Below are 12,889 nucleotides of genomic sequence, written 5' to 3'. Positions count from 1 at the left end.
ATCCTTGGTCAGGCCGTATATCAACTAGTCGAAGTCCCTCTTTTAAGAACAGATTGAATCATCACACCTCGTTGTAACCTCCCTACTGCATTCGTCATGTACGCCTCTTCTTCGGGGGGCAAGAGAAGAGCATCATGCCTGCAGCTTGGAGATGCGCTCCCTGGGACATCTATATCTTCCGCTAACCTCAGGTCGGCACACACGGTTGGGACACCTTCATACCCGAATGGCCTGTAATGGCGTTTATGAGCTTTTAAGAGACAATGGGTGTGTGGAAGACTTTGAAAGTTCTTGAAGAAAATGTAAAAAAGAACAACTTGGTTAAAGGGGTTCTTCAAAATGCAAATTGTGTTTGGTAAATCATACTTGTGAAAGTTTATTGTGAAGTATCTTTAAGCAAAATACTATTTGAATAAATTAAATTTGCAAAAGGCTTTTATTATTAAAAAAAAGGGGGGGAATGGAGAGTTGGCCGGCTAGGGGCTTCGCCGATTATCGCCGAGGAAGGGTAGGTGGTCGGCGGAGGGGAGGTGGCGCGAGGCCGAAGCGGTGGCGTACGGCTAGAGTCACGTCACGGAGGACACAGCGGCAAGGGTCGCGATGACCGGGATCTCGCGATCTAGTCGGCGACCCAAATCGCGAGATCTCGATTTGCGCGACCCTTGTCGAGCTATCATGCGACCTGCACCGCAAAGTTTGCTGACGCCCGCAATCTAGTCGCCGCGACCCAGTTGCGCGACCAAATCTGCGCAATCTGGGTTGCTAGCGTCCTCCGTGCAGTGAGCCTCATCAGAGGGTCGTGAGACCCTAGCCAGACCACCTATCCTTTGCCACACCACTTGCCCTTCACTGGACCACCTATCCTTTGTCGACAACTGCGCATAGATGCTGGCCGTGTTCTCAGTAGAGAGAAGGGAATGATGAAGATGATGAATAGTTGTCAGGGTAAAGTCGAAAAAACGAAAAATTAATGAGGACAATTTTGGAAGAAATATTTTATTACCTTCAAAGCTAGCATTCAGCGCCTTGGGCATTCAGCTCTAGGAGGCTTGCCTTTGGCAAGTGAAAAAATTATGGCCCAGGCCTTTAGCCTCCAAAGACCCTTGGCAAAGCAGTTTCCAAATGGAGCCAACATCCTCAGATATCACTAGAGGGCCCCAATTTTTGCAAAGGCTCTTGACGGTCCAAATGGCATGGCATGGTTAGAATAGGAAGTTCATAGGCTGGCAGGAAATGATGACTTATTCCCTGGTATGAAGCTAAAAAGTTTGCAACACTCACTAAGTATCTACATCAGAGACGTTAATCAGTAAACAAAAAGACAAAAATAAAAGAACAAAAGAGCTTATTGTGTTCTAAGGCCAGGGTCGGAGAGAGGAGGGAGAGAACCAGGCGAGAAACAAAAAATTAGATCACTGTTATTGTGTTCTGATGGGAAAAGGTACGAAGAAGAAAGTATTGTGTTCTAAGGCCATCATAGGCTCGGTTTAACTCGATGTACGGCTCTTAACTCAGTCACACTCGGGTGGACGAAAGAGATTACCACCTGGTTCGAGACCAGCAAAAGCAAAACACAAACAGCTATATCTAACCAAAACAGATCTATAGCGAATGCTGTAACAACTGGTTCTAGTCAGCTCCTAACACACACAATTACCAAAATTAGAGGACCAAGAAGGGCCAGCAACATATAGTCAATGAAAGAGGGTCGATAAGCAACAACTCGTCTGCAATGTAAGAATACATGCATCCAGAGGAATCTTATGACAACAACAAGAAAGTTCAAAAATTGCATCGATCAGCTTACATTATACAGCAGTAGTAAGTCCTGAATCTTCCATGTTTCTATAATATACTGATATTCAGTCACAAGTGCTCGACAAGCCCGTGCAGAAGGGCCAATTACTTTCTAATCCTGCATCCACAATTAGGGTTCCGGTAACATGTCCACACTGGGAAGTAGGAAGTTGTCAAGAGGTAGCATCTAATCACTTTTTTTCCACTGAAGGCACCCACAACCAACACCCTCCACGCCAGAGGAAAAAAAGAATGAAAGAAAGAAGGAAGGAAACGATACTATCTAGTATTTGGCTCAATTGGTCAAAAGCGCATTTATCCTGCATCAATATTTCTTGCAATCTAAATTCAACCGAAAATATAATCACCAGATAACAAATCAATTTTTCTCAAAAGTATCAACCTCTGGGAAAAGCAATGTAGGCAGTACTTTAGCTGCGAAATCTACTTTCTGATTTCTTTCGTAACATTACCATCTAGCTCAAAAAGTACCTCATTGGTCAAACTATGGTCAGTAAATGGAAGTGCCTGTATATAGCCAGCACAATTTGGTCCTATTTACTTTGCTTACTTCCTACATTTGTCAAATGGAAAAAACCAGGGTCAAATATCCAAGAAATTCTCATTGCAACTTTCTAGCCAGTTTGCATCTTTGGGTTTCTAGAATTATTTCCCAACCATTGGACCATCACGAAAAGGAAAACATTCCTTGTCTACGTATATGCTTTCAAGGCCACATAGAAAATTCTGTCGAGGCACAAACACCAGTAAGAAAGAAGATGGACAATGCATTTCCCCCAAGCACCCTTTACTGGAAAATGACTATAAGAACAAAAAATCTCAGAAATATGTATACCTGGAAGCTAACATTGCTAATTTTGGCATTCTATCTATCATACCAACAGTGATTTCAATTTCGAAATGCTAAATCTTCATTCATCATTGTAAAACCTTCTTAGCAAAATGAAGGCAAAGAATGTAATCCGGAGATAAGTGTTCGCACAAACATCTTCAACTCAATCAACCTAACTGCATAGAACAAATGGGCCTCCTACATGGACTGCACCTTGCATAATCAGTTAATCAACAGACCAGAAGTCAGTAATTGTTAATCCATGAAAGTCAGGAGGCAGTTGAATCTCTGGAAGGTCATTATAGGATCTGGCTTCTCTACTCAATTCCTCAACTCGACAAAAGAGATTCCTGGACAGTACCACCATAGACCAGTCACACATTATCAAATGACAGAATGAAAGCTCCACTCTCACATTGGCCCACAGTTAAACTGAGAGTGTCACCCATAATTTGGTCTGTCTGGCAACATAATCGGCCAGTACCTGTCCAAGAACGTTTCAGAACGCAACATTAGCAGCAAAATACAAACAAGGAATCATTGAATTTCCACCAGTAGTTTAAGAAGGGAAAATGAAAACACACCAGATGCCAATTCTTTTCCGGTGGATAACTTGTGACCTTGATAATCTGCACATTACGCAGGGGGGGTGACCGCAGAAAGCAGAACACTCTCCTTTTCAGATCATTTATTCCTCTTTCTTGCGTATACGTGCCCACCATAGCATCCCCTCTTCGTTCTACATCTTTCAAATGAAACAGAATCGGTTTTTTGCAGAGGGACCTTAACGAGACCCTGGTATCCAAGTCAAACTCACTACTGTGACTGATCGTATTCCAGGCGACGTAAGTCTGCTCTGACCGCTCCAATTCACGGGGATACACAATATTTGGGAACACTTGAACAGCGTAACCCAGCGACACTGAAAATGTGAGACGATGTGCCTGGTCATAACAGATCGATCGCTGCAAAAAGCTCCTAGGTTCTAACTTCATAGCCTTCGTAAATAGCTTCAAGCTCTCCAAAGAGCTCAACCCTGGATAGAATGGATCCACAGCTTCCAAATGGTGAATCGAGACAAAGGGGGCAATTGGATGAGACGACAGAAGACCGTGCGCATTACCATGGATATCCCACTGCCAGAACATCAAACATTACTCTACATCGGCTAGATTTTCAAGTGAATTCAAACTCCATCACATGAAACAACTAAATTATCCTCCTCTAAACGAATTGAGTGAAGTAAAAAACCTGGTGGAAGCCGCTTTCCCTCGTCAGGGGAACACCAATTTCGGAAATGCAGGCATGAAGCCTATCATCACTCCCATACAGCTTTGGGTACCTCTCCAGACATTCATCCTGAATTTTCGACAATGCCTCGGCCAATGCATAGCTAATCGCAATCCCGCCGCCACCAAACGCCATATTGTGGCTAAAGTAAGTGTTCGCGGAGTGACTCTCCGAGGGAGCGCCGATGTAAACCATCTCAGACCAATCATACTTGCTAAGAACAGCCACGAGGTTATCGACATTGAAGATGGTGTCGTCGTCTCCCAGGACAAACCACCACACGTCCGGCAAGCCCCGGGCCAGCTCTCCCCCACGACACGGGCGATCCGGAGGCCGGAGGGTGGCCCGTAGGGTTCGTGTAGCGGAAGCGAGAGATGTCCTCCGACACCATGATCGGAGGCAGCGAATCGTCGTCGTGCGGCACCTGCTCGTCCAGCCACGTGGCCGCGCATTTCCTCGGTCGCCACCAGAGCCTCACGTACTCCTTCCGGCGCGTCCACAACTGCGACGATCCGGCGATCCCGAAGAGTATGTGGTGCAGCATTAACTCCACCGCGATCGGCCTCGCTCCCGAGAGGCTGCCGTTGCCGGACGCCGGAGGCAGCGGCGGCGAAGGAGACGAAGGAGGCGCCGGGGGCGGCGGCGGCAGCGGCGGCGGGGGACGGGGAGACTGGGCGGGGCGACGGCGATCAGGCGTACTGGTTCCGCCACGATACGGAGCGGGGCTCCTCAAAATGCGTCAGCCGGTGCCAGCACCGGGCGGTGGTCCCGGAGAACACGAGCGCGAGCCACGCGGCGGTGGAGATCACGAGCGCGGCCACCGCGACCGCAGTCCCGGTGCCGCCGCCCTGCCTCCACCGGCGGCCCCCGCGCGGCCGGGCGGCGCGGCACCGGGGCGGTGGTCCGGGGAGACGACGGCGGCGGCTGGGGAGTCTGCACCTTCTTCGTCGCCATCGCCGCCAACGCTCATCTCCGGGTGGGAAGGGGTGGGGTAGCGAGGGAGGGGGGCGACGGTCCCGCCGCGAGGGAGCGCCGCCGCCACCGCCGTCGCCGCCGGCGCCGGCGCCGGAGACGGAGGAGAGGGACTGAGGAGGAGGAGGAGGTTCGAGGAGAGAGAGAGAGAGAGAGAAAGAGAGAGGGGGTTAAGCGCGAGAATCGCGCTCGTTCTTCTCGTTTTCTTGAAAAAGAGGAATGCGGTTTAGCGCCTGTTTTAACAGAGCCCCCTCCGCTTCGCGTCGCGGCGTTTGGACGTCGGAACCCGCGCCGCCGCCGCGGCCGCGGGGCCCGCCGCTGCCGCCGGGAGACGGGTTCGAACGGGGAGCAGCGCCGCCGCCGCGGTGTCCGGCGGGTCAGTGAGCGAGCCGGGCTCGCGCGTGTTCGGTCCTACGTGAGCTCGCTCTAGTCCGGCCGTCGGATTATATGGGACCGGAGCGGCGTTTAACGGTCGAGATGAAGTCGGGGCGTGGGAAGGAAGCTTGCGAAGGGGGGACATCTGGTCCGGTCTCTTTCATCGGTTTCGAAAAGCGCAAAAGTCGCATGATTCCAATCGTGTGTGATTCTTTCTCGTACTTTTTTTTTTTTTTTTATGGATTTTGATTGATTGTGGGGGCAAAGTGGACAAGAATATTTAAAAACCTGCATGTGCTAAGGACCGTCGAATTCGACTTTAACGGATGCATTTTGGTCGGGCGTGCAACCCCCGAACAAAAAGACGGAATAAGGGATAATAATTAATAATTAAGAAGTTAAAAACATCTCCCTCGAACAACGTAGATAGAAAAGTTAAACACTTCTGCAAATCAAGACGCACATTATAATTATTCCGTTTCTCTATTTTTTTTATTTTCTATTCATGAAATAGATTTAAAATAAAAATCAATTTGATAATACAATTTCATTATTGTATTTCTAAAATAAATTAAGAATAGAAATCAAAAATAAAATTATAACAAAAATGAAAAATAAAAATTCTTGTCATTACTCACTTTTGTTACTAATCAACTATACACCCATTACCGCTTGACCACTACAACCCACCAGCTGCCATCACGACCACTTGCTGCCGTCCACTTGCCATTGCTCATAAGAGAGAACCAAGAACATAAATTTTGTAGCGTTAAACACGTATTTTCTTTAGAAATTTGTCAATGAATAGAAATAAAATATATTTTTGACAATAAACTTATTTTTAGAACGGAACAATTATCATTCACACGCTTAAATTCCAAAATTCTTAGCAAGGCATCTTATTTGCTCCAATTTTATAATTAGGCTCCTCTATATCTCCCATAGGCCACCCAAAAAATAAAAAATAAAATAAAAAAAATCTCTTATAGGGCATTTCCGGAATCGAAAAATAATTTCGCACGTTTGGCTCCGCCCCTCGTCATGAGGTGTTTAGAATTAGTCAGGCACTCAAACAGCCCCTGATTACCTCATCGTTAGCCGTTGTAGAATAGCCCCGATTACTAGAACGAACCGCACCCCTCGAATCTCTACGAGTACCAACTAGATCTTTTGGATCTGGTTGCAATTCGGTCCGCGATCGGCGGCCAATCCGAACCGCATTACCGCTAACCTCACTAGGCCTTGATTCTTGGATACAGATACCCTTTCAAGTTCATTTGCGTGGCCATTCTTTATGGGCCTTATATTTCAGAATGAAAAGCCTTGTCCGTGTGCGTCCAATTTTCATCTGATAATCAATGTTTTGCAAACCGTACCGACGTATGGCCCATTTAGTTCGACTTTGGAATGCAAAGCTATTTCCTAAAAGTATCTTTGAGTGAATGGGCATTTTGTGAAAGCAAGTGTATTTGGTTGTGTATATTTTGCAAAGTAACTTCAAGGTGAAAAAAAGAACAAAGGAAAATGGAGGAGATGTAGCCAGAGTGGGGAAAATTGTGGGGGAGCGGCTAGTGGTGGCGGTGGTGGTGGCGCCGCGACCTAGGCGGTGTCACCTGAGGTCGCATGCGAGGCTTCTCGGCGGTCAGTTTGGCCGCTCGTGGCATCGCCTAGTTTGCAGGCGCTAGGCGATGCCCCCCAAGGTCCGCGCGACCTCAGGCCGCATCGCCTAAGGTCCGCACGACCCAGGTGACGCCACCTAAGGGTCGTGCGACGTCGCCTAGGTCGTGGGTCGTGCCACCCCAGGCGGTGGTCACTGGAGACGCGCAATCCTAGGCGGCGATGGTGGTTGTCGGAGAAGCGCGACTTTCAGACGAGGAAGAAAATGGGCAGGGAAGAAAAAGATGAATAGTGACGTGATGAATAGTGGAAGTTGCATCTCCAAAAGCCATTAGGTTTCAGCGTGAGAATACTCACATTTGGCAAATGAGCTTCCAAAAATATTTGCCAAACGTAAAATTTTTTTCCCAATGGGCCTTGGGCTCCCAAAGCTCCATGGGAAAGTCGAACCAAACGGGACCATAGACGGCCATCGGAGCAGAATCGATTGTTGCGCCATTCAGCCGGTAGAACCAGTCCAACCTGCCATTTTTAATTGAGGTGAGTTAATTTCGTATATAAAATGTGCATAAGATACAGGTGGGTAGCTCATTATCAGGTTTGGAATCTTAATGTGTATGGGCAAGGCTCGAGTTCGAGTCGTGCGGCCTGAAACTTTGTAAATTATTTTCAAAATGGCGTACTGACTGAGCTTATATAAATAAATTAGTAAGAAAAATCACATAAAGGTGATCGTCCTTGGTACGATTGCCAAACCGATTCCGTCCCCCACGCACAAATTCGAAACTCCCCATTCGCTCGTCCTCTTTTTTTTTTTTTTTTAACTTTTACAAAGTTAAGCTTTGGCCTTTTTTGGTCAAAAAAGATTTGGTTTTAACGGAAACACTATGAGGGGTGTACGCAACTCTTTGGGTTCGATTTGGATGGAAAAGTAAAACGGATTGTAGTAAAATGGTCGGGGGAAAAATATAAAACAACCCAAAAAGAAAGACGGTGTGAATTTGAACCGAATCGAATTAATCGGGCGGGCATAAAAAGAATTCAAGAAGATCAGGAAGAAAGCAACGCGATCTCTTCCTTTTCTCCTTGTCTGCTCGCCTTCTTTCCCCCTTTTTGACTTCTTTTCCAATCTTCCCTGCTTTATTTTTCATACTCACTCCTATCTCTGCTACTATAAAAATAGAAATTATAATTATCACACAAAAAATTAAATTGGTTCGGAAAGAAGTAGAACTATATCGAACCGCCAATATTCAATCAATTTGATTTATGAATCGACTTTTTAAAATTACCTCTTCAAATAAAAATGGATGTTAGATTTCAATTTGATTTGTGACTTGGATCGAATTATTTTCAAAGCTTTGAATAGTATGATTGGTCTATGTTGGTCCAAGTTCTTGATTGGTTTCGACCACCATCGACAAAGAGTTTCAAACCAAGACAAAAGCATTAGAAAAATATTAAATCTATTATATTTGTGCCAATTTGGTCCAAACCTTTTAATCTAGTATCAATTCAATTAGTATTGCTACGTTTTTGATAAAAACTAATGATGTGGACATCGAACGACTTGTATGTGATACTATCGGGTGCTGATTACAACAATTTTTAGATAATATTTTAGTACTTTTTTTCAAAATTTAGTATATTTTATTTTTCCCTTCTTCTTCTTTGTTAGTAACCAGTCACTAGGCGGGGTGACCTTGCCTGGTGAGTGTCACTGTCGCCACCATAGACGAGGCCCGACCGAGCTAGGGCAAGCCTGGCAATGGCTTTCTTGCCTAGGCCAAGACGCCTCTGGTCTGAACTAGATCGTTCAAAATTTGAAAGCCCCAGAAACGTGATCGATTGCCAACGGAGAAAGTTTCCCCAACCCGAGCGAGCGGTGCAAAAGAGAAACCCACGTTTTCCAAGTTGATAACGCCACTCACGTTTTCGTCAGACAGTAAAAAGTGAGCAACTTTGCTTTTCTGCCGACCGACCGACAATTTCGTTAGCGAGAATTAATTATCGACTAAAATCCTTTGTTTCTTTAATGTCCTAACCACTTCATATTTCTTTTCTACTCGCCCGAATTTTTTTATTTTGGCTTCCTCCCCATGTTCGTAGACTCTGAGATTTCTCGTCTAGCATCGACCAATCAATGTGTCTACATGCGTGTACGTTCCTGCCGACAAACCCCACCCTCCGAATTTTCATATAGAGATTCGATTTAATTTATCCTCTCGATATAGGCTGGTGATGGAAATGGCCGGCCTATCCACTAATTAAATTTCGAATGCTTTATATCGCATTAGGTCACTAGAATTTATGCTAATTGCCCCTAGGAGCTACGGGCATCGAGGATGAGAGAGGGTCCTAATCACAAAGAGAATAACAGATTTTAAATTTTGATTCATATGTCATGTAGATGCTCCTAAACGTTTAATTTGTGCAATGAAGTCCTTAAACGTTGGCCAAGTGCATCGTCCCTAGACTTATAATTTATTCAATTTGGCTCATGAACTATCACTAAATATTTAATGTGTTTCTCATATTGTATAAAAATCTTTAAAAGTTCGGGAATTATATAGAACAAATTAAAAAGCGGATGATATTATATATTCGATTAAAGTTCAATTATCATTAGTGTCGTTTTCCTTAATCATAGAATAGGTACAAAGTTTCATTCATGTGTACGAATCAGTGCACACACAATCACACTTTAATTTAAAGAAAGCCGAGTCAAATGGTGCCCTAACAACCCCATGATTCATGAAGACACCCTCCAATCTTAATCAAGAAGCTTTAAGGACACCACCTTCCGACTCTTATCCCGCCTGTCCGATTCTGCCCTCCGCTGCTTCCGCTCAGTTCATGCCGCCCACCGCACGAGGGCCCCAAGAAAACCTAAAGAAAAAGACAAGAATCTGGCAAAAACAAAGCGTCCGTGCGCGTGCTTGTTTCGTCAGAGGATTTCAGTAACAGTGCGTCCGTCCGTCCGTCGATCTTCTTTGTCCCTTGGCTAGCACGCACTCCCGGTCCTCGTCTGGCCCCATCTCTCTTTCTCTCTCTCTCTCTCTCGCTCGCCAGCCTTCTTCGCTCCTTCTCTTTGAGCCGCACCAAACCACTGCCGCGAGCCCCACCGGTAGCTAGCCACCATAAAGTATACTCCATAATTCACCGACTCTTCCCCTTTTAAAAAGCGACACCAACCCACGAAGGGACTTGACTCGATCCGAAACGCAGATCTGCAGCCATGGGCATCGTGAAGTTCCTCCGCTGCCAAGCTGCTGAACAGGCGCCGAGCCGCCGTCCACGTTGAGGGCGGGGAGAGTTGCTCGGGACGGTGCGGCGATGCGGCGGAGGCAGCAGCCGTGAAGAGGTTGGAGTGGGGAGAGATCGAGAGGATCACGAGGCGCTTCTCGGTGGTGGTTGGAGAAGGCGGGTTCAGCACCGTGTACATGGGGCGTTTGCCCGTCTGCGGGGAGGCTCCGCCGCTGCCGCGGCCGTCAAAGTCCACTGCGGCGGCGGAGAGCGGCTCAGCCTGGCCTTCAAGCAGAGCTGGACTTGCTGCTTCGGCTCAAGCACGAGAACATCGTCAGGATCCTCGGCTATTGCGATGATGCAGGTTGGCGTCGCTCGTTTATGCACCTAGTTTATATTTAATTAACAAAATACGAAAATATTTGTCAAACTTTATTACTTTGAGTTAGTGAAATTTGAATCGTAAGAAAATCATTTCCATGAGCAAGGTCGAGATTTTGACAATTTTGCATTTCAATTTCAGCTATATATTATCAGTTTGTAAGTAAATGTTGACTGCATATACCCATATAGTAATCCTACTACCATTAGCAGAAATGATTTTCAGTGCTATTCAATAAAATCATCTCATCTAAAAATATTATAAGAACATTTTTATATGTAATTAATTTATGTTTCATCTCGTCTCATGAAGATCAAGGCGCGCTTATATTCGAATATGTCTCCGGTGGAACCCTCTATGAGCGCCTCCACGGCCGCAGCGGCAATAAGCGCTCGACTCTCCCGTGGAAGAGCCGCGTGAAGATCGCCTTCCAGCTCGCGCAAGCCATCGAATATCTCCATGAAAGATGCATCGTCCACATCATCCATGGCGACATCAAATCCTCCAATGTTTTACTGGACGGCGACTCCAATTGCAAACTCTGCGACTTCGGATCCGCGAAAATGGGCTTCTCCTCCATGATACTGCCACCCTCGTCGTTGCCTTCATCATCTCCTTATGTTAGGAGAAAGAATATTATCATGGGTTCTCCGGGCTACACCGATCCGGCATACTTGAGGACCGGAATAGCCTCGAAGAAGAACGACATCTATAGCTTTGGCGTCTTGGTCCTCGAGCTCGTGACTGGTTTGAGGCGTTTCGCGCGGACAAGGGACTGGTCTTGGCCTCGATGGCAGCTCATATGGCTAAGGATGTCGATCGTATGGATGTTAGTGAGGTGACGAACATGGTGGATCCGAGATTGAGAGGCGATTTCAACGTGGAAGAGGCGAGGGCTCTGATTGGACTAGCGAGGTTGTGTTTCGACGAGTCGACCCTGGTTAGGCCGACAGCGAGCTGCATGATGAAGATGATGAAAGAGAAGGTTTCTTCAATTTCGTTCATGAACTCGAACTTGAGGCATAAACTTTCTAATGATCTGTAGCCACACATGGACTATGTTTGTGTGGAGATCTACATGTACAATGTGTGAATTTTCTAATGATCTGTGGCCAACATTGAACTATGTTTATGTGAAGATCTATATGTGCAAGGTTTGAAATCAAATCGAATTGAATTAATCACGAGCGTAAAGAATCCATCAAAATCAGGAAGAAAGCAACGTAATTCTTCCCCTCTCTTTCTTCCTTTTTTTTTCCTTGTGCGCGCACCTTTTTTTTTTTCCCTTTTGACTTATTTTTCAATATTTTTTGTTTCTTCTAAAAAAAAAGTTAATATTATGACAAACCTTAAACTAAGACACCTATAATAAATTTACTAAAAATTAATTTTTTGACCACAAAAACTCAAACTCATACTTTAGTGATAAATTTACGGTCTATTAGTTTTTGTTAAATTTTATATCAAATTATTGAGTTAGATGAAATGTGACATGTGTACTAGGTTAGAATTTTACCATTCACTTGTTACAAATGTACTGATTTGATATTTTTATGGTAAAAAAATTAGTTTTAAGTGAATTTGCCATAGGTATATCAATTTAATATTTTTTGTAGCTAAATTTTTTTTTTTTTTATAATAAATTTATCACAGATATATCAATTTAGAATATATTGTAGTATTAAACCCCAAAAAAAAAAAAAAAAAGAATCTCCGTTTTTTTTTTTTCACCTATTCCTACCTTTCTCCTATAATAAATATAGAAAATATTATTATAAAAAAAAAAAAAACTTTGGCTGGGCGGCTTGGTTTGGTTTGGCAAAAAACAATAAAATTGAACCAAATTGCTTAATTTCAATCCAATTCGATTTGTGAACTAGTTTTCTAAAATTACCTCTTCAAACCAAACCAAATCTTAAATTTCAGTTCAGTTTGATAGTTTAGATTGAATTATATTTGACCTAAACAGTACAATCGATTGGTTTACAAGACTTAAAATACTTAATTTCAATATATGCGAAGGAAGCTACTGCAATTGCAATAGATAAATGAGGGAACCATAAGACTTAGTGAAGAATTGGATTTTAGAGAGTAAGATTTTATTCCCTTTTTTTTTTTTAAACATAATTGTGTTGCAAATATTGTGTATATAAAGAACTCTAAGAGATAAGATACAGAGGGTAACAAAATAATAAATATTCTTTAAATATTTCCCAAATATTTTCTTCCCTTATCATCCCTCGCAAGCTAATGGTGAGCAGGGGTGAGCGTGGTTCAGTGGTGAACCGGAACCGGAACCGGGGCTCGGAACCGGAAAACCCTAGTTTTCAATTTATTTTCTTCCCTCTTTGTTCTTC

At 44.5% G+C, this 12,889-nt stretch overlaps 1 protein-coding gene and 1 pseudogene across 1 annotated transcript; one reads left to right on the top strand and one right to left on the bottom strand.

Moving 5' to 3' along the window:
* Positions 1 to 3,077: 3,077 nt before the first annotated feature.
* Positions 3,078 to 6,379, bottom strand: LOC120293612 (annotated as a pseudogene).
* Positions 6,380 to 10,142: 3,763 nt separating this feature from the next.
* On the top strand, positions 10,143 to 11,577 carry LOC120293611 (probable receptor-like protein kinase At4g10390). The gene is made up of 4 exons (XM_039313307.1): positions 10,143 to 10,203; positions 10,269 to 10,514; positions 10,845 to 11,279; positions 11,330 to 11,577. Exons 1-4 carry the CDS (start codon positions 10,143 to 10,145, stop codon positions 11,575 to 11,577), a joined length of 990 nt encoding a protein of 329 aa, XP_039169241.1.
* Positions 11,578 to 12,889: the final 1,312 nt, after the last annotated feature.

This window comes from Eucalyptus grandis, chromosome 5 (assembly GCF_016545825.1).
Source record: "Eucalyptus grandis isolate ANBG69807.140 chromosome 5, ASM1654582v1, whole genome shotgun sequence".
Lineage (NCBI taxonomy): Eukaryota > Viridiplantae > Streptophyta > Magnoliopsida > Myrtales > Myrtaceae > Eucalyptus > Eucalyptus grandis.
Note: the sequence above shows the minus strand (reverse complement) of the source record. Positions and strands in the feature narration are given on the sequence as shown.

Excerpts from the sequence above, each read along its gene's own strand:
- LOC120293611 (XM_039313307.1), top strand. The coding sequence starts at position 10,143 with ATGGGCATCGTGAAGTTCCTCCGCTGCCAAGCTGCTGAACAGGCGCCG. Across the intron at positions 10,204-10,268 it reads GGCGCCGAGCCGCCGTCCAC|GTTGGAGTGGGGAGAGATCG; the intron begins GTTGAGGGCGGG and ends AGCCGTGAAGAG. Across the intron at positions 11,280-11,329 it reads GGTCCTCGAGCTCGTGACTG|CTCATATGGCTAAGGATGTC; the intron begins GTTTGAGGCGTT and ends CCTCGATGGCAG.